This window comes from Lampetra planeri, chromosome 4 (genome assembly GCF_965212315.1).
Source record: "Lampetra planeri chromosome 4, kcLamPlan1.2.h2, whole genome shotgun sequence".
Lineage (NCBI taxonomy): Eukaryota > Metazoa > Chordata > Hyperoartia > Petromyzontiformes > Petromyzontidae > Lampetra > Lampetra planeri.
The window spans coordinates 8,506,154-8,525,988 of NC_136110.1; the positions used below are offsets into that span (position 1 = coordinate 8,506,154).

Here is a 19,835-nt window from a genome sequence, read left to right on the forward strand (position 1 = left end):
GAGTCTGAGGGGTGGCGGAGCTTCACCGGGTGAGTGGCGAGCATCAGGCAAGTGGTGAATGAATGTCTGACGAGGATCAGGTGAGTGTCGGATCAGGTGAGTGTTGCGCGACCGTGACGTCACCGTGTCCACAGAACGGACTGCACAGTCTTTGTAAAGGCACCACAATGTACGTGATATTTATCATAATAAACACAACTTATCATCCACATGGTAACAAGTGACCGTGCGGTCCTGGTAACTGCCGTGTTGCAAATAACGGGACGGAATCACAGCCGTAGGGAGGGTGTGTTACTGGGAAGGGAGTGGTGGCGTTGGTCGTGGTAGGAAAATCTTGGCGGTGTTCAGTGCACCACAATAGATAAGGCTGCTGATGTGAAAATTGCTTCCAACTATGCAAGTTACGCTCTTCTAAATGCCATCCTGCTAAATATGTCCTGCCATTCAAAATGCCCTCCCCTCCTCTGAAATGGCTGATATTTTTTTTTTTCCCGTTACAAGTCACTGCTTACGATCATGGTTATGACATGGTTTAAGCACGCATATATAAAGCAAACATAAGAAAGCCTAAGTATGCACAAACATTATAACAATGACCCGGGAATCATATAACAAGTAAAAATGGATAAAATTATATACTGTAAAACATGTACGACAAGTTTCGATTCACAAACTGCCTCACAAGACTGCATCTCAAGATGTTATTTTAAAAAGATGTAGATCTCTATTTTTAAAAGTGCCAAAAGCATAAGGAGGATGTGATTCATTATTAATAAGCCATTATCAAATTTTTTTTCAATAAAGAATGTATTTATTAAGTTTAAAATGACATTTTTACAGAAAATATACATCATTATATATAGTGTTCGAACACTGATGTGAAAAGTACCACATACATATATACCTAGTTGTTGCTGTATATATACAGTATATTTATATAAAATATTTATATAAAATATTTTATATTTATATAAAATATTTTATATTAACATGGGAGTACTCCAGATATGATTGAACTTATAAATGAAATTAACATTGTACTTTTCCTCCACGTTTTACAAACTAAGAACGCTTATCCAAAAGGAGAAAAAAACAATAAAAAGAACGCTTCTAATATAAACCTAACGCCAACTCTGGCAAAAAGACGAGACATTTTATAATTGAGGTATTCCTTCCACCCACACCATGTGCCACCATTCCTCCGTTTGGCCCTCTAATTAAATCCGCTTGACCCAATAGCGAGTTCTTTAAAGGCTCCTGTCAGGAGCACTCCTGCTGAAAATTTGCGGAGCTTGTAATTGAACTTTTTTGCTTGCCGCCGATCAATAATCTCCTCTTCCTGCCAGGGCACACTTCACCAGCTGCAAGCCACACAGTGGCACTGATCATGAGCAGCATTCGTTTTAAAGAACGCCTATAAAGGAACCCCCCACCTCATCCGTAATTTTTACGAATTCGCACGTGCGTAGCCTTTCGCCTCCCATCTCCTCCCGCACGAATCGTGTCAACGGGATTGCAATTTTAAATGCGGGCAGACAAGGTCAGGAGATGTCACGAGCCGCGGATGTGTAGACAGCTTTTGCCCGAGTGCTCAGTGGGAAACACAAACACAATGGCAGAGGGGGGGGGAGAGAAGGGGGGAAAATACACTGACATTTTCTCTCCTCCGCCTCTTTATCCACAGGGTTTGCAGCTGTCTCTAATTGAGAGGCAGAAATGGCTGGGGGAGGAGGAGTTAGGAATAAACCATTTCTTGGGGAGAATATATAGAAGGGGGAAAAAAACCGATCTTGTGGTTTTGCATACCAGGACATCCTGGAGGAATGGAGAGGCTGTATGGAGAGGTTGGCTCACGACACACGCCGCCGCCTTCCATTAGCCGCATGCCAAACCACACCGCCCGCCACTCCGCAAACTTGGCCATGATCCATAACCCAAACTGCCCTCGATGCGCACTTTTTATTTTGTCTTTGCCCTCCCCCTCTTCATCTGTAGGCTTCTTGCCAGTGACCAAGTTTCTACCCAACGCCTACCCGCGCTTTCGCTTCCCGTTTCTATTTCCACCCGACGCAAGCGCCACGGGTCTCTCCCTGCCTGCACGTGGCACTGGCGGTGGAGCTTCGCGGATATTGGCCCCTGCTTTTTGTGCGTTCCGCTTCGCAGGCAATGTTTTGACGTGGTTAAGGCGTAAGCCGACAACTATACAGCACTGCCATCTAGCACATCACTAGCCAAAACAATCCCGTTGAAGCCAAAGGCTTAAAAAATGTATACATCTGTCGAGCAAGCAATGGCTCTTTGGCAGACATTAATTTGGCGATATCTGAACAAAATAATTTGATGGCTTCCTTCCAAATACGAACGACATTTTGTGAAACTAATTTTGTCCATTACTTACTTCCAAATGTGATAGCACAGCTGAACAAAAGGCAGCTGCTTAGAACGAAAACACTGTCATAAAAGATATATTTTTGTGAAGGCACACTCAATTGCAGAAATTGTGCCACAGTTTCTGCGGTTGTTTAAATAGGTCACACTTTGTGGATTACCAAGCCTGTCACTTTCAACACAATGCTAGAATACAGCAGAGATTCGTAATAACCTTCACCAACAGCCCTCGCACAGTAGAAATGGTTTTCTTACAAGCCTAAAAAATGGCTAAACTGTCATGTTTTGTTATGGTGACCAAAAGAACATTCAAGGCAAGTGGATATTCTTGTTATCCAAGACAAATTGATTTTAAAATGTCACTTGTAAATGATCATTTTGTTAAGACACTGTCATTAAACAGTTTAAACTTTAATTAAGGTCGTGCTCAATATTTAATTACTGTAGTTGTTTTGCTAATGATTCAGTTGTGTAACAATGAATTACAAATGTCTTCAGTAAACTATAAATTGTGTATAATGGAAGCTTTATTTTCAGTATTTATTTGAACATACATTTTAATGCAGAAATACGGTTGTAAATTATTTTCAACCAATTTGTCCAAAACTTTTTTTAAACATTAACATACATGAAAATGATGATACAATTTGAGGCAAATATCTGCACTCGGCTAAATGTACACACACGCACACTAAATTGACTGGAACCCCATACAACCCACTGATGACTTCCTATCTGACAAGGGCCAAGTGGGGTGCGCGGATGTGGGACTGTCAGCGAAACATTTCCGTTATGGCTCTCCTTCAGTTTAAACAAAAACCCTGTTTAACCAGGTCTACATAAATACACAAACAACTACTGCAAGCAATCCCACTTGCACTGCCTAAACAAGTACACCCCACGGTGTTACCAAACCAGCAGGAGCCTACCAGTGGTGAACGCTGAAACGATTCCAATATGCATATAAAGACAAATGCAATTAGACGTAATAGGGTATATTTTTTATTCCTGGAGTAACTTAAGATTCCATTAAGGATGCCAATAATATCTGCTGGGAATATCACATTTCCTCTGAATTCCCTTTGAAAGTTTCAGATGTTTTGAAACCCCCTGTATCAGGCTGCATGGATCATATGTATAATGCTGGTTTGTAAAAAGTAAAACCAAAAACAAGTAGCGCTCTTACTAGATTTCATAGATAGAGTGCAAGCCACAAATGAATTAGAATACAAGTTATCAAAAAATCCATCAAAACATAAATTCATATAAAAGTAAATCGAACACAAATTTAAATTGTAGCTTTCAATTAAAAATTTCGCCCACATTTACCGCACCATAATTACGCAACAATTGTGCAAAATTGTAATTTTAATACATTGCATTACCAAGCTGTATTTTTTTTGCACCGTTTAAGTTATGAAAAATTATTAAGGCAGTGTTGTGTATATATTTATACCGTATATATATCGTGTATATAAAAACGTCCACAAAAATTATGTATTTGCCAAAACATTTAAAGAAACAAATACATCAACCACAAAATGCTAAGAATAAATTGCAAGCAATCATTCTAGGCAACTTGCGCAACGCCGGCAGCAATTACGCATCGGGCGAGTGCAATCAGGGCGTCGGGAGGGGTTCATTAAATTTTGGATCGCAATTCCGATAGCTTCGTCGGGCAGTCAATTAGAACCGAGGCTCGAGTTCACAGGACCAATTGCCGACGCCCTCTGCCGATTGCTAAAACCCGATGATGCAGCCTCCTCCTCCTCCATCCTGCCACGCTTCATCGCGCCCAGCGGAGCACCCACTCGCGGATACGCGCGGGGGGGGGGGACAAAGTGAGCGGCACAGGACAAGCCCGGGATGCCGGCGCCAATGACGCCTCAACAAAGCAGACGGGGAAACACAAGCCCTAACTAACCCGGTGGTGCCCCCCTACATTCCTCATGTTTCACGATCAGTGTGGGGAAAAATAAAGGCGTAGGCCTGCAATTGCACGTGCTCACAATTGCTTGGTGGACAGGCCCTCCACTCGTGAGCCCCTTCTACTGGCTATTTTGTGGCCTGCTTTACCAGCGAAACGTCATACTCAAATTGTAAATGTTGTGGTTTCACGCTTCAACACACCGGTGGGCTAAAGCTGTGAACTATTTGTCTTTTGTCAACGTGACACTTTTTTGCTGATTGGCCGTGTCGGGTGGTGGAGGGTTACGACACATTTATAAATAACGCGATCTAAACCCAAAAATGTTGATCATGAATAATATTGGTCGCGAAAGCCTACGTGTTAAACTGCTTTACCAAGTTGACAAGATAAAAAAAAATTATTAGGGATGTAACAATTTAATATTTTCATGGAGTCAATTCATTTTCTTGATGTGAGGTCACAATTCGATTTATGAATTGATTCGTCCTTTTGTTTGTGGGTCACGTAGAATCTAGCAGCTTAAGCATGTATGAATTAGAAAGAGCGATCGATTCTGACACACATGACTGGATACATGTGTTAGAGTCAATATTAATCGATGAATCACTACATTCCCAAGAATAATAATGATACTTGGCATAGAGTTAAATGCTATAAGACAGACCGAACGTTGGAAGGCAGCATTTGACGTATAAAAACGTTACAAACGCATCATCCATTTGTACGTACTATTTTTGTTTCGTGTAATTACTAACATGTCTTATTTACACGAACATTTAAAAATGTGCTATATTATTTTTCTACATGAATGAGGAAATATTGACAATCGTCGCGTCATTGAATTCAAAATGACTGCCGAAAGGTTTTACGGACTCAATCGGGGCTGGGCTTGCCTTCGGACCTCCAAGGAATACAAATGTGTTGTGGCGACAATGAGCGGAGCTGAACAAATTTATAAAGAGGTCAACAACGGTATTTGTTCCCATCATAACTGTAACATTTTTCTTTTAATTTGGGACGAACATTGAGATGTTTAATTGTTAATCAGCGGGTCAACATTTAGTTATCATGAAATGTTTGATTGACGTTAAACCTAATTTTGTTTTGTTTCAACCCTGGTACAGCAATCTTGCTTTACAAGTATACATTAATTTAAAGGGCCCCTGCAATTCATTTGATTTTCAACACATCTGTGGGTCAAGAATCATACACAAAGGACTGTATCAAGCTAAAGCAGCTGGTACATTCAAAAGGTTATCAAAATAACGTCGAGAAATTATGGTTCATTATTCAGTGGCGTGTTCTGTTGATTTAGCCCTTCTGTCAGCAATGCCCAACACACAGGTGTGCGCGGAATTTACAATGCATGGAAAATTAAGCTCACCTCACAACACTGCGATTTTGCTCAATTTACATAAATTAGATATTCCAAAAATCACACCACATTTGCAAATTATGCACTATTGTGTAAACAAATTTACCAGGTTTTTTTTTACAAACTAGATTTATATTTTATATCGTGAATTACCAAGGTAAGCAATCAAACGGCGGCCGCAATTTTGTTCACCATTACACAGCACTTTAGACAGAATTAAACCGTGTAAAGTAAATGTTAATCTTGCCTGTCTGCACCTTTGTTGAAAGACAAGGCAGGTTAAGTTACTTAATGGCCTACGAACCCCGGGGGACAAATCTGCTAAAAAAATCATGACAGCCCAATCAAACAGAGATAGGCTCCTTTGGCTTATATCACACGTGACTCAAGTTTGGTAGAAAAATGTGAAGATATTTTTTTTTTTCCCTTGAGATAACCTCTTGGAGTAGTTTGCACAGATTGAAGCCAATTGCACTATGAGATCTCTTTCACCAGTGGCAAAATATAATGGTAGGTTTTTACCCTTTTAACTGGTACAAAACTGACACCTTTATTCAAGGCATCATGTTTGCAATGACCACAACACAAGTAGTCAATAAAGCAAACAAAAAGAAGCCAATTGATTAAATACTTTTCCAAAAATCAACCTAAGATGGTTTTGATTATTATTTTTTCTGCACTAATGTACGAATTTAGACTGAATATAATCTAGTGGCTTTTACACTTTACGGAGTTAACCATCCGTGACATTATTTTTCACAAGTTGCACATTTTAAAACAATGCATCTATAAGGGACATTTACTGATTAAACGTTATATTACAGACTCCAATTACCAAAACGGAGACCAGATTCCATCTGTGTGTTCTACATTTACATCTGAGAGATCGAAACAACCCTACACATATCAGATTCCAATTTTCTCCCATGACTACTTTATGACTCGAACCGGGAGATCTTAAGTGATAGTGATTTAAAAAAATCCCAGCTCGAATGAATCCTAGAAGCTCCGTTTTTTAAAAGCCCTCAATGGGATTTGTTCCTTTTCGCAAATAACGGCTCACCCGCACATCATTTCTCTTGGTCGAAATTATTATTACCGTCCCGTGTTTAATCAATACAGCCAGCGTGTGATACAATTTCCGTGGCAGCAAAGGTAAAATATCACTGTGGTAAGGATGTAGAAGCGGCAGGTGGAAAGGCAGCAAAGCTTGCGATTGGATCAGAGGGGAGGGGGTTGTTGAATCACGCACAGCCAGCCGTGGCTTAACCCAGCAGCAGCACGACGTGATTCAACACAGCGGGTCCACCACTTTGTAAAGAGGGCGGCGGAAAGTAAAGTGACAACGATAAGAATAAATAAATGATACAAGACCATTAACAAATTAATACATCAACAAATAAAAACAAATCACAGATACATGCAGGATTAGAGATTGAGAGCCGTGGCAAAAAAAGGACAAATAAACAATTTACAGTACCTCGTCTTCTGCCATAACTCCTTGCTGCATGTAACGAGAAGAGACATCACAGTTGGGTACGTTCACGTTAACGCTCTCCCCTCTCTGTTATTTCACGGGACATTTTATATCCGTTTTTACAGAGACACCATGACAAGGGGTTACATACATTGCGTGTGTGCATATGTACGGCTGGCCACCCCACCACCTCCCACCTCCCCCTGTGCGCCGAACCAGCCTGCGTATTCTTCTTCAAGACCTGCGCAAGTGGCTGTTTCGCTTGCACCGGCCGTAATCTGCAGTGTAATGAGCTGCGGGGGCGGCTTGTCCCAAAAGGGAAGCTAGCGCACGGCCCGTCTTTCCAGGCAGCGCACAGAAAGAGAGAGGTGTATGGCTTATACCCAATTAACTCTGCCTCCAGGGTTTACGAGGATGGACCTGCAAGTAGTGCCCTGCTAAAGCACATCTCGCCAAAACCACCCCTTCCAGAACACAAAAAGCGAAACGGAGCAAAGTTCAGTGTTTAACATTTTGCATTAACCACGCACTGTAATGAGAGCATTAAACAAATATTTGCAGGGTAGCGCCCCTTATCCAACATTAAATAACGCAGTGAACTGCTTTAAGTAACGTCACATGTCAAGCGGAGATCCTGCGAGAGGGTCGTGGACCGCTAAGAGCAGCTGTTGTAGGCGTTTGAATGATATTTTTTTTAAACGAAATATTGCTCTGTCCTTCAGACAACACGGGTCTTGCAATACATTTCTTGGCTGCGACCTCAGAAGATTTGTTACTTTAAGGGTGACTGATGAATGTGTCATTTACAAGGCACTTGCATTTTTATTCGGCTAAGAGGAAATACCTGAAAGATCAGCATATCTGAAAGTCGGAATTTTCCAAACCAGTGTTTTGTAATGCATGAAGCAATCACATCCTAAAGTACATATGTAAAATGTAAAAGGATGAACTTTTTAACCTCAAACATTACATAACATAGTGTATAATTCACATCTCCATGAAAATAAAAATGCAATGTACATTATTTCCTTGACATATCAAGCTTGGTCAAGTTGGAATGTCGAAGAAAAGTGCGATCCGTTTGCACGTTTTTGCATTTTTAAACGCCAAGGAGATTTTACCACTCCTTGCTCACCCAAGAGGGCTTATTACGATGGTCTCACAAACCACCCGCTGAATGAAAAAAATCCAAACCGAGGTGGGTGGTGGGGGGACGTCAAGAGGCCGTCGGTCGGCCCGTCCAAAATCACAACGAGCACAAACTCAACGCCCAAGACAAACGAAAGTGAAAGCATCGCGGTCTCGTCCCGCAAAGGTAACGAGTCCTGACGCGCGAAGCGATAAAAATCTCGAGCGCACGTTCTGGATTCCTCAACCATGTCGCCAGTGATGTGGTGGTGGGGGAGGGGGTGCAGGTGGGAGTGCGGGTGAGAGGGATAGCGGGAGACCAATCGCCAGACTCTCAAGTGGATTATCTGGGAATCCGGGTGGAGAGTAAACAGCCTGCGTCACCTGCACTTCTTGCCACCTAATGCATCAATTCATCCGGAACCCGCGGCGGCGCACGCCAGAATTTCGAATGCTTCTGCCCTCGACCGGCCAGAGAGCATTGCTATTTTTTCCCCGCTTTACGGAATGGAGCGAGCGACAGAACCAGGGCCAAGCGTCGGGTTTTTCACCGAAAGAACCGGACAAACGTCACTGGCTGGGCTCAGGGAACTGTCCCAAACCTCCCTTATCGGCTTCCGTTAAACCTGCAGCGGTGACATTCTCATTAAGTTAAAAGTACAGGCGAGCCTCCAATAAAATAGTAAAGCTCTTCAAGGGCATCCAATTTACCAGAGAAAATCTTACAATGCTACAAAACGATTTGGAAATTCGAAATCCTATTAGTTCCCGTGTAGTTCATATGAATGGCAGTTATTTATTTCCAGCAGCTGCAACGTGTCAATTTAGTAATATAACCAGTACAGTAAAGAACAACAACAAATATTGTTGCCGATTATCAGCAGGGGATTAAACTGGCAAAACTAAAATATGTTCCAGAATCACAGGATAAAGTAGAATAGAAAATTTTTTCGATCGGACTATTTTGGCTCGTCCATCGACACGCTGCTCCCAAAGCAGCGTTCATGCTTCCAAGGTAAACACTACTTAATAGTGCGTTACGGGAAATGTGCTGAAAGTACTTGGGTTTACATTCATGAAAAAATTGGGTCCTGCTTTCAACGAACAGCGCACTATCAAAATACGGAGAGGTAGTAACTGCATACTATGCTAATGCATTTGCAACATACAAATAAGTCAATCTTGCTTCGGCAACGAAATTCCACAAACGGAATTAGACTGCGCCGCACATTCCAATTAAAGATTACCGCGCGCTGAGAAACGCACGGAGCAACGTCGCGCAAACAACTTTCCATTTTGCACGGCAATGCAATTCGCCAAAAAAATTCTCGAATTAATAATAAATATCCCCGTTGACGGCAAAAACGGAATGGGAATTGAGATTTACAAAGTCGTGTGTTCGACACAAAATTGTCGACACGGATCGTCGCGACGAGGGCACAGCCGGCGGGATACGTGCGCGGGGGGGGGGGGGACAGTTTTATTTCTTTATATTTTTTCTCCCCTCCAATTCTGCGGCAGAGAGGGCAAATCTGCGATGCGAGTCATGCTCGGCTGCAGCGACGACGGTGGCTGATCCCCAACGCCGCTGGGATTTGCCGCCCACGCCGCCGCTGTATTATTCCGCACGTTGCGGCCTCCTCCCAACTGAAGGGCGTGCAGATTATTTACCATCACCGCCACCACCACCACCAGAGCCAGTGAGCCCCCCCACCCCATCCCCTCGCTTCCACCCTCTTTCCACCCACAAAACCCGGCTCGCTCAGAGACAAGACAGTCTGGCGCCGCCTGATAAAAGCGCCGGAGCGAGCTCTGCTAAATGCCAGGTCCTTGCGTGCGGGAGGGCACAGAATTAAGGTGCAGCATGTGTCCATATTATCCCCTGGCCCTGCAGGATTTGAGCAGGGCTCCATATCTTTCTGTGCTTAACCAATTGTTTGTCCTCCCCATCCACAAAAAAAATATCACTCCGGGAAAAAATTATATATATTTTAAGGAGATTGGGTTGCGGGTCATATTTTATAAAATATTTGTATGGATTTTCGTGAACATAATCCTACCATTAATTCATTTATTCAGAATGAGGTTTTAAGGGCGTGCGTGCAAAAATGTGGTCGCAATTGATGCCACGTTAATGAAATTTACAACTGGCAAGCTGTTACTGCAAAAAAAATCAATGCTGCTTCTGAGTACATTTGATATCCTGCACATGTGAATTGTAACCGCAATGAATTTTTAAGTAAAATTTCTAGATAGTCGTCGAATGTGTTCAACATACCAATAAGAACAACGCGAAAAAAATGAATCACTGCACACAAGCTAAAAAGCCCCTCAAGACATTGTTATTGGGATGCAATGGGCATGCAAGACTCCTGCATCAAGTTGCAATTAGCGCTGCTCCAGTTTGTCTAATAATTTCCCAGAAAGTTGTATTTGTATTCGAGGCAATGTTTGCATAGTGCGTCAGCACTCCGCGCATGACCCCGAGCCGCGGCACAATGCGTCAATTGTGTGACGTCAGCACACTGGGATGATATTGGAACAACGGCAGATGGCAATAGTGCACAATGTATTATTTATTATAGAAGCATTATTAATGTCAGCACCTTTAATATTATCAAACATGTTTCTTGTTGGCAGGATATATTAATTTTACAAAGAATTGTTTCCATTGTGAATAAACAAATTAGTAAATAAACAAAGCATATTCTTATTATTATTACTACGACAGACATAGACGCATAGCTACATATGAAGATAGGTAAATATGCCGAAGATAGATTGCATTTATTCAATCCGGCAATATGCAATGAAGAAAATCAAAAGCAACCTTCGCGTTTTTTAAAACCCACAACCACGACCTTGCTGATCAGCCTGATTTTCGTGAAAACTCACTCAAGGTTGTCTGGTTTAAACCCAAGCTGCAGCAACGGTGCAGACAGAGGCACCGGTCACCTTCAAGTGACATTGAACGGAGGAGAACGTATGAGCGAGGTACCCACGCATTTCCCCCACCTCGCAGCCCATACTCCCAGACTTAACGCCGCAATGATCAAGTTACCGTCCGCGCGGCAGGAGACAATGGCGCAAAGGAGGAACTCGCCCGATAGTTAATAACGGCTTCGGCTGCAAAGTCAAACATTCGGAAATGACCTCCGAGACCAATTCTATTCTCGCGTTGAACTCTGATGTTTACCGAGTGGTTTTTTTGCCTCTCCCCCTGCCCTGTTGTCAAGACGTTTCTATGGCTATCATGTCAAGCATTTGTGAACGATACTACGCTTACCAGTCGAAGTGACAACGTGAGAAACAAAAGAAATACTAAACAAAGCTCATCTTCCACTTTAATTCAATGCACCGCAGCAACGTCCCAGCACGCAATGCGTGTAACTGCCAATTTGCAATATTCTTTTCCCCCCTCCCACTAATAAATTTGACCGTATTCACTCTCCAGGCCCACTGCCTATGCACCTGCGAAAACAACGGGGGTCCGAATTTGAGAGATACGTCAAGCTCCAGAGTTCTCCACGTCTCCCGTGTGCGTGTACGTGCTTGTGTGGCGAGCACGAGCGCGTGTGTGCGCGTGGAGTGACTGGAGCGGTCAATAGCAGCTCACTGCGCTACGAACCAGGTGACGGCACTTTGATTCTCCGGCCATGGTGAGCGGCAGTGGTGACATCGAAAATGGTCCTATTCCTTCCCAATGTCAATTCAGCTTTTATCGAGTAAATTGGTGTGGTGTGTGTAAGCATCAGCACTGGGGAGACAAAGGCATTAATTCTAGATTTGAAGCTTTCGTGACTGCAAGGATTCATATTCTTAGGTTTTTTTCGGTAAAGTCACGTAGGTAAAAAATTAAAATTAATAAAAGTAAAATAAAAATCACGACGTTTCGGAGGCAACACAAGCTTCCGTCTTCAGGTGGAACCGTCACAGCACGATAGCTGAATCCAGTGATACAGCTATCGTGCTGTGACGGTTCCACCTGAAGACTTGTGTTGCCTCCGAAACGTGGTGTTGCCTCCGAAACGTCGTGATTTTTATTTTATTTAAATTTTACTTTTATTAATTTAAATTTTTTACCTACGTGCCTTTACCGAAAAAACCTAAGAATATGAGACAAAGGCAACCAGGCATTGTGCCGGCTAAAACATCCCCTTGTTTGGAGTCCTATCCATAATAGGTTCTTGCAAGCAGCACTTGCACCAGCAGACTAAAGCCTCTTGGAAGAATCTAGATCTGTCTTTGGGCTTACAAAAGATGTGCCAGTGTGTGTAGGGATTGGTGACAGTGGCGAGGCTTGGGATGGGAGGTGACCAGGACATGGCAAAACAGGAAGAGATTCCTGAATCTATTGCACAAAGCTTTGAATGTTTTTCTCCCGTGCATATATGTGGGTTTTGTTCGGGTACTCTCGTTTGCTCCCAAACGAAGCCACACAGTCTAAAACGGAATTGTCTAAACATCCCAATACAGACCCTCCTGAAAAATAATCTTGTTATTCACTAAAACATTAATGGTTTTGGTGAATATCAATAAAGGGCACTGTTTTAATTATCGTGAATTAAAAACAAAGGACATTATTATTAATACACTGTACTAGAATCTCAACAACCCAGGTTCAATTCCTGAGTGCATACCACCAGCGGCTGAACCTGACCTGGTGCTACCCCAGATTGACTTGGCCCAAAATAAGCACCTGATGTGGTATGTTAAACATCGGCACTGGGGAGACAAAGACAGCCGAGCATGGCGCTGGTCATACGGCATTTTCGTGTTTCACGTCAGCCTTAATAGGTACGTGATAAACAGCACTGGCCCCAGCCGACTATATATGGCAAAAAGGACGGGCGCGTAAGTGTTTTTGTGAGCGAGCATGCAGATTATTTAATTTTATCCCACGAGCATTATCGGTAAGACTGCGCGCAACCTTCAGGTCTCGACTTGCACACGTGCAACCGTTCGTTGGCCAAAATGCAGGGATGCCAAATAAATAGCCCGGTCGGAACGCACGTGTCCAGGGCTGTGCTGGGCGCCAAGCGCATGAAACGACACGCGCACACGTGCGTTTCTCAGCTTTCGCGCAGGCAACCGTGCGCGCGACCGTATGTGCGCGCGCATGACTGTCTGCGTGTGCATGTGCGCACACGCCTTACGCTAGTGCAACGGTTAGCGCACTACCGAGCTGCAAACCCGGCGACTCGAGTTCAATTCCAGCTCACGGTCAACACCAAAGGATCACCATCTGAAACCGGTCTCTCGGCCTCCCACAGGTTGACTCGACCTAAAATGAGGACCCTAGAGCGCTGTGCTCGCCAAACCGCACTTGCCCCAACGGTCTACGCAGGCTACACGGGGGATCATTGTCTCTGTGTGTGTATTCACTATGTATGTAGAACCTCCTGCTGAGGAGATGATGACCCAATTGTGTGTTGCGACTGTGGCTATTCGCTGTGCGTGCGTGCGCGCGAGCGAGCGTGAGCGAGCGCACGGGTCTTTGAAACAGGACGTGAGGAGGATCACAATTCTCTTTCCTTTTCCAGGGCCCACATTCCACATCTCCAAGACATTTCCCCCCTCTGTAATGTTTGGCAAGTTGAACAAGGGAAGCAGGAGTCTTCTGGAGGAGAAAGAAATAACAAAGTGTACATAAATATTTCTTATAAGGTACACACACACACATGTATATGAAATATCATGTTATTGGAAATTCGGCACCGAATTTCTAATGAAAACACCATTAATCAAACAGTAATTCTCCACTTTGATGGGGGGGGGAGGAAGTGGCTATGTATGCGCACATGTACACCCCAATGTTACGTTTATAACACATTGGCCACTAATTTATCTCTACAGCTCGTCAATATTATAACGTGGTGCATTTGGTAAATAACAATAGCGTCATTTTAGTTTTAAAACTATCCTCCACCACAACATTACGAATATAATATTTGTTTTATTATTGAACAAAGTGTAACATAATTTAGGCAACATTTAAGGAAATCCAAGTCTTTAGCCAAACAAGGAAATGAAAGCCATCCCATGCAGTTTGGCATTAAGTGCATGGAAGTAAATCTTTCCCCCATAACACCTCTCAACAGACCTGGCACCAGGCCATCTTAGGATAACGCAAACCCCAAGACTTCTGTAATTTTTGAGGCTGCGTGGAAAAAATGTCTCCGACGCAGAGCCAGTAAACAAATGACGGGACTCAGGATAGATGTGTGCCTCCCTCTCTCCAATAAGGCTTCACTTGTATAAAGACAAAGATAACCCATATAGTCTTGAATAGTCTGTTGGGGCAAGTGCTGTTAGCGAGCGCCTACGACGGCCTGGACGGCAAATCAGGGGGTGGGTGGCGCTGATGTTTACACAGACCAGGAACAGGACTCATTCAAAAGAGTCGATCTTGGGGAGACAGCACCGGTTCAGATATATTTGTCACCCATGTTGGTCAAAAGCGGGACTAACTTTGGTCGTCGGGTTTGTAGCAGTGCGCTAATCACTGCACAGGGCATGTACATACACATATACATACACTTGCATGTACCGAGGGATTCATTTCAGCTTGGTCTGTCCGTGCAAATTACCAGGAACAAACGTCTGCACCTGGCACACCACATCCAGTATATCCCTCACTATGGCTGTGGCTACTAGTCACTTACGTGCCTTCTCCAGTCGACTATTATCAGTAACCCAGGAAAATGTTAACGGAGAAATTAAACCCTGCATAAATAAAACCATGCATATATCACCATGTTGTTTTTATTGCTTTGCCTGATACAATCATGCAGACAACCTTTACATAACAAACCTTACTCATTGGCTGTCGGGTGGTGGTGGGATTAACGACACATTTATATTTACGTGATCTAACCCAAAAAAATTTACTTTATGGATAATTTTGGTCGCGAAAGCTGACAACTTTTACACATATTCCATTAAGCAAAAACAAAAATAAATCAGACCAGCAGCAAGCGCACAAAACGTACGCATTGCACGAGCGTAAGAGTCCACACAACAAGCTTCTGTTCATAAAAGGCGGTACAGGAATAAAGTCAACACAGGTCAATGTGACACTTACAAGCTAATGGGGCCACAAAGACACAGCCACACAATGTTCCAGTGCTCGCACGTGGCAAACGCCCACGGACGACGTCCGCGCTCGCCGCACAGCACGGTTCATCTCGGAAAGCAATCTTTAGCCAGGGGCCGCCCGTGTCACGGACAAACGAGAGGCCAAATAGGATTTTTCAAACCCTGTTTTAGGTCCCGGCCAGACGCGCGTGTGCGGCAAAGCCCGCTCTTCCACCACATTGCTAAATTATACGAATAAACGCCAACACTCCCCAGGCAGCTGTGGAAAATGATTTCCAAATTTCACTACCGTTTAGAGTTCACAAAAAAAATGTTGAAGGAAAAACTTTTTTTTCAAATGAAGCAAGGGCGTTGGTTGATTATATACGTTTTCAGTGCCGAGGCAAAGATTGCACTTCTGACGAAGATGTCGTCGTGAACTATCCACTGCTGGATGAAGGCCTGACCACGTCATAGCCATCCCCTCAGTCGTGATAGAATCCCAGTTTGCTCGTGCTCACAGCTCATCTAATCATCTCCATCTCTGCTGTGGTTATCCTCCCAGGAATGTTCTGTTCTTTGGCTGCTATTGCATCACAGTCTTGATCACTGTCAATCAGCTTATAGCGATATGCGTTTCCCAGAGCCAATTTGATGTCTCAAGATTTTACAAGAAAAATACCTAAAATACATATTCCACGATTGGTTTTATTTCGCAAATGACTAACTCCAAAAGTATTTTACCCAAGCTGGTAAGGATTAGGAAAATTGACACACACATTTGTTTTGTAAGAATGGAAATAGAAATAAAACACCTCATACTTTAGCAAAATGAGTGTGTGAGCGTACAAGCTTCGGACTAGCCGAAATAAGCAGATATTGATACACGTGGTCTCATTAGAACCAGAGAGAGACTGCCAGAAGGTTAAAGGGCAATTAAATTAGTCGGGTAACCTTAGACCTCCGAGGAAATACAAGCCTTAGTTTAAAATGTATACAGTTACCCAACTTCAAAGCTTACAAATAAAGCCCTTTGTGATCAATAAGTTAGCAATTTTGAGCCAATCAGCCAAAAAACATCTTTCTTGTTAACTCCGGTGTCACACCCGTTTCTATGACCACATCACCCAGAATGCATCGGATCTCATCTGACCTCCTATCCACCAAAAGTTATCTTGCAGGCAATTAAACCTGCACCGACAGCTCTTCTCCACATATCATCGGTGCCGGGTATTACGCCGGTCAGGGCATACCGCCGATGCCGCGTTGTAAGATGGGTGTCCCTTGCGATAACAATCAAACTTCACAATGGAGGTTCAAATCATTACTTATAATTCGAATGGGAAAGGGTAATGGATATCTGTCAGTGGCCTATTGATTTATCAGCATATACGCCATTGAGAAGGTGCGGCTGCCGGTGTAAGGTTAACCGATAGCCGGCCCGCTCCCCCTCTGTGCCGGCTTCAGCTCACTCCTGCGCAAGCGCACTGCCATATCGAGAGGGCCAGCAACTTGAGAAGCGATTCCCAGAGGGTGTACATCACCCCTGCTGTGGCCTTTTCCCCACAATCACTTCTCTCCCCCCACCTTGCTTAGATGTGCGAGGACAAAAGCCATTTTTGGGGGGTGGTGGCGCTTCTGGTTTTTTTTCTTCTTCCAATCCTCAAACCCACTCCCTCTCCCCCGTAGGGTTCATGACTTACACTTTCATAGGTCTGCAGGAGTTTGTGAATGCACAATGAGATGACAAAATATATGCAGTATACAGTACCCCGTGTGGAATAACATTTTGAAAAGTGTAGAACATTTGCGTGCAGCAGAGGGCAGTGTAGCTACATCCATTGTTGGACTGTTCTTCCATGCTCATGTCGATGCTCCCTGCCTATGACCCATGCGGTATGGGGCGGCCTTCATCCAGCAGTGGATTGAGAAAAGGAGTGTAAATTAGTATTTTACTATGATATCTTATTTGGTACTTGCAGAAAATACGATATTTAAATGTTTTGTTAATTTTCTCACCTCTAGTCGTTGCGCTGCATGCCATGCAGGGTATTGTCAATCCATCCACAATTAACGACATTACACTCACAACTCAACATCAGACTTGTATTTAACTATTAATTAAAACGACACCACTATGGCGCAGTGGCCACGCGTGCCTGTATTCCAGCGTCTTGGGATAACAGGTTGGATGGATAATGGAGAGATTACATCTGTATGATATAAACGCCTGCCATTCAAGGAGGTGCCTGCTAAATGCAGTACAGGAAGCAGGTAGCCTATTTGTCTCCGTGGCTTTATATGAGTGTTATCTCCATATGTACACACAGACTCCAACTCTCCCATCTCATTTCCATTTGAAAAAATACTGAAAAAGGAAATTGCTAAATATCCCAAAGCAGGACCCCTCCAGTATGTCTTGCCTGCGCAAACCGATAAATGACCATACACACGATACGTACATTATAGAGTGCACATGGCTAACAACAGCGGTGAGTGACAGACGAATCAGTCCTGGGAACCCCCTTTACCAACCCGCACCCATAAGCGTGTTGACGTCTGGTCAGACAACCGCCATGGCTGACACGGCATGGGAAGGCCTTAATCTAGCAGTTCCTCGACACAAGACAGTCAATCATTCTATTTTCTGTTACGCGTGTTCTGTGCTTTATGGGGGATTTAGAGGGACGGATCGTTCCGTGGCTTGGTGCAGGGCGCACAGAAACCGTCGCGCGAGGCCGGCGACGGGCAAACAGGAAGCACAGGATTTATCCGGAGACGGAGCACGTCCCCGTCAGCTCCGTGCAGACAGAGCTCAACGCAATTAGCCAGAGACGATCTCAGGGGAGACGCACCGGCGGCGAGCTCTCTGCCCGGATCGTTCTCTCGGAGCGAGTTAGGCGCTGGTTAGAGTCAGCTGGGGGGGGGAAGGGGCGGGAACAGAAGGGGATGGGAGTCGAGTGCAGGGCCAGCGGGTGGGTGGGTCGTTGCTCTTATCGGCAAGGACCAGTGAGCGTAGCCCCGTGACCGGACATCCCCGACCCTTACGGGCCCTGGGAAACAACAGAGGGGGCTGCGCCGCTGTCGCTTTCATGAAATTCGCACCGCGCGTCCCCCCCGTCCCCTAGTGCCACATGAAAGAGCCTTTTGATGGACGCGGCTGGGAAAATACAAACACGAGCGCCGTCCTCTCCAGGTCATCATCGCGAGTTGTTTGGCGTCCGTCGGCACCTGCCCACAGCTTACTCCGCCACGCAGAATATTGTTTTGAAAGAACATTTTGCCGTCACGTCTTATAAAATGACTGCGTCGATTGGCAGCTTTAAAAAAAAGATAATAAGAGAAATATATAATACATTGATGCCTTCATCCGCTAGGTCAAGCCCTCTGCTGCACGCAAGGGACCAAAATCTCGAATAATCTTTCAGCCTCGGAGTATATTAACAATCCTAATCCCACCACCTCCCCAGGGTTATACTGACCTTGAAAGAGCCACAGCCGAAACTCTGTTGCTAAGCACAAGGTTTTTACCCACATCGAAAGAAGCATTTTTTTTTGATGGCGAGGTCAAACGCCTTTGCTCTTCACGAGCACGGCAAAATTAATTATTGCCCCGACGCCCGAGTTAAATACCGCAAGCGCGTACGAAGGCGCGGCGTTAGAATGCGTCACATGATGGACATGGGGGGCGGAAGAGGAACGGGGGGGGGGACCCGCAGGGACCTGTTTGACCGGAGAGGGGGCATGCCCGGGCACAGCGCGCATGTGGCACCAAGCGCCGGTACCAAGCGCTGGCAACAACGCAGGATAACTTTAAAAAAAGACATTTCAGGATCTCAAAGCACGGGTACTGGGGGGGAGGGGGCGACACAATGGTAACCCGTGGCCAAAAGGTGCAGCCTGTGTGTGCAATGTGGCTGCAGAGAAATGTGCTTTTGTTGTTGGCTACCAAAAGCGTGCACGCCCAACTGTGGCGTTCGCAACGGCATATGGCACAGGATAGGCAACATCGCATTTCGATTTGAAGCTTTCGTGACTGCAGGGATTCATCTTCTTGGTTCTTTCGGTAAAGTCACGTAGAAGGGAAAGAATAAAAGAATAAAAATAAAACATAATAAAATAATTCTCATCTTCTTGGTTCTTTCGGTAAAGTCGCGTAGAAGGGAAATAATAAAATAATAAAATAAAACATAAAAAATTATTCTCATCTTCTTGGTTCTTTCTGTAAAAGTCGCGTAGAAGAGAAATAATAAAGTAATAAAAATAAATATAATCAAATTATATAATAGAATAAAATAAAATAATAAAATAATATTTAAAAAATACTGATATAATAAAATAAAATAATATTTCAAAAATACTGATATAGTAAAATAATGTAATAATATTATAAAATTAAATAATATAATATTATATTTTTATATTTCGAGTTAAAGCTTTCGTGACTGCAGGGATTCATC

General features: G+C 43.9%; 1 protein-coding gene across 4 annotated transcripts in view; it reads right to left on the reverse strand.

Moving 5' to 3' along the window:
* The window catches only part of LOC144717665 (cytoplasmic polyadenylation element-binding protein 2-like), a 95,763-nt gene that overhangs the window by 35,380 nt on the left and 40,548 nt on the right, over positions 1 to 19,835 (reverse strand). For 2 of the 4 annotated variants that reach the window (XM_078593203.1, XM_078593205.1), the window contains one exon: positions 7,174 to 7,197. The exons of the other annotated variants lie outside the window; for them this stretch is intronic. In XM_078593203.1, coding sequence (XP_078449329.1) covers positions 7,174 to 7,197 — 24 coding nt within the window. The remainder of the gene's footprint in view (positions 1 to 7,173; positions 7,198 to 19,835) is intronic. 4 annotated transcript variants of the gene reach the window in all.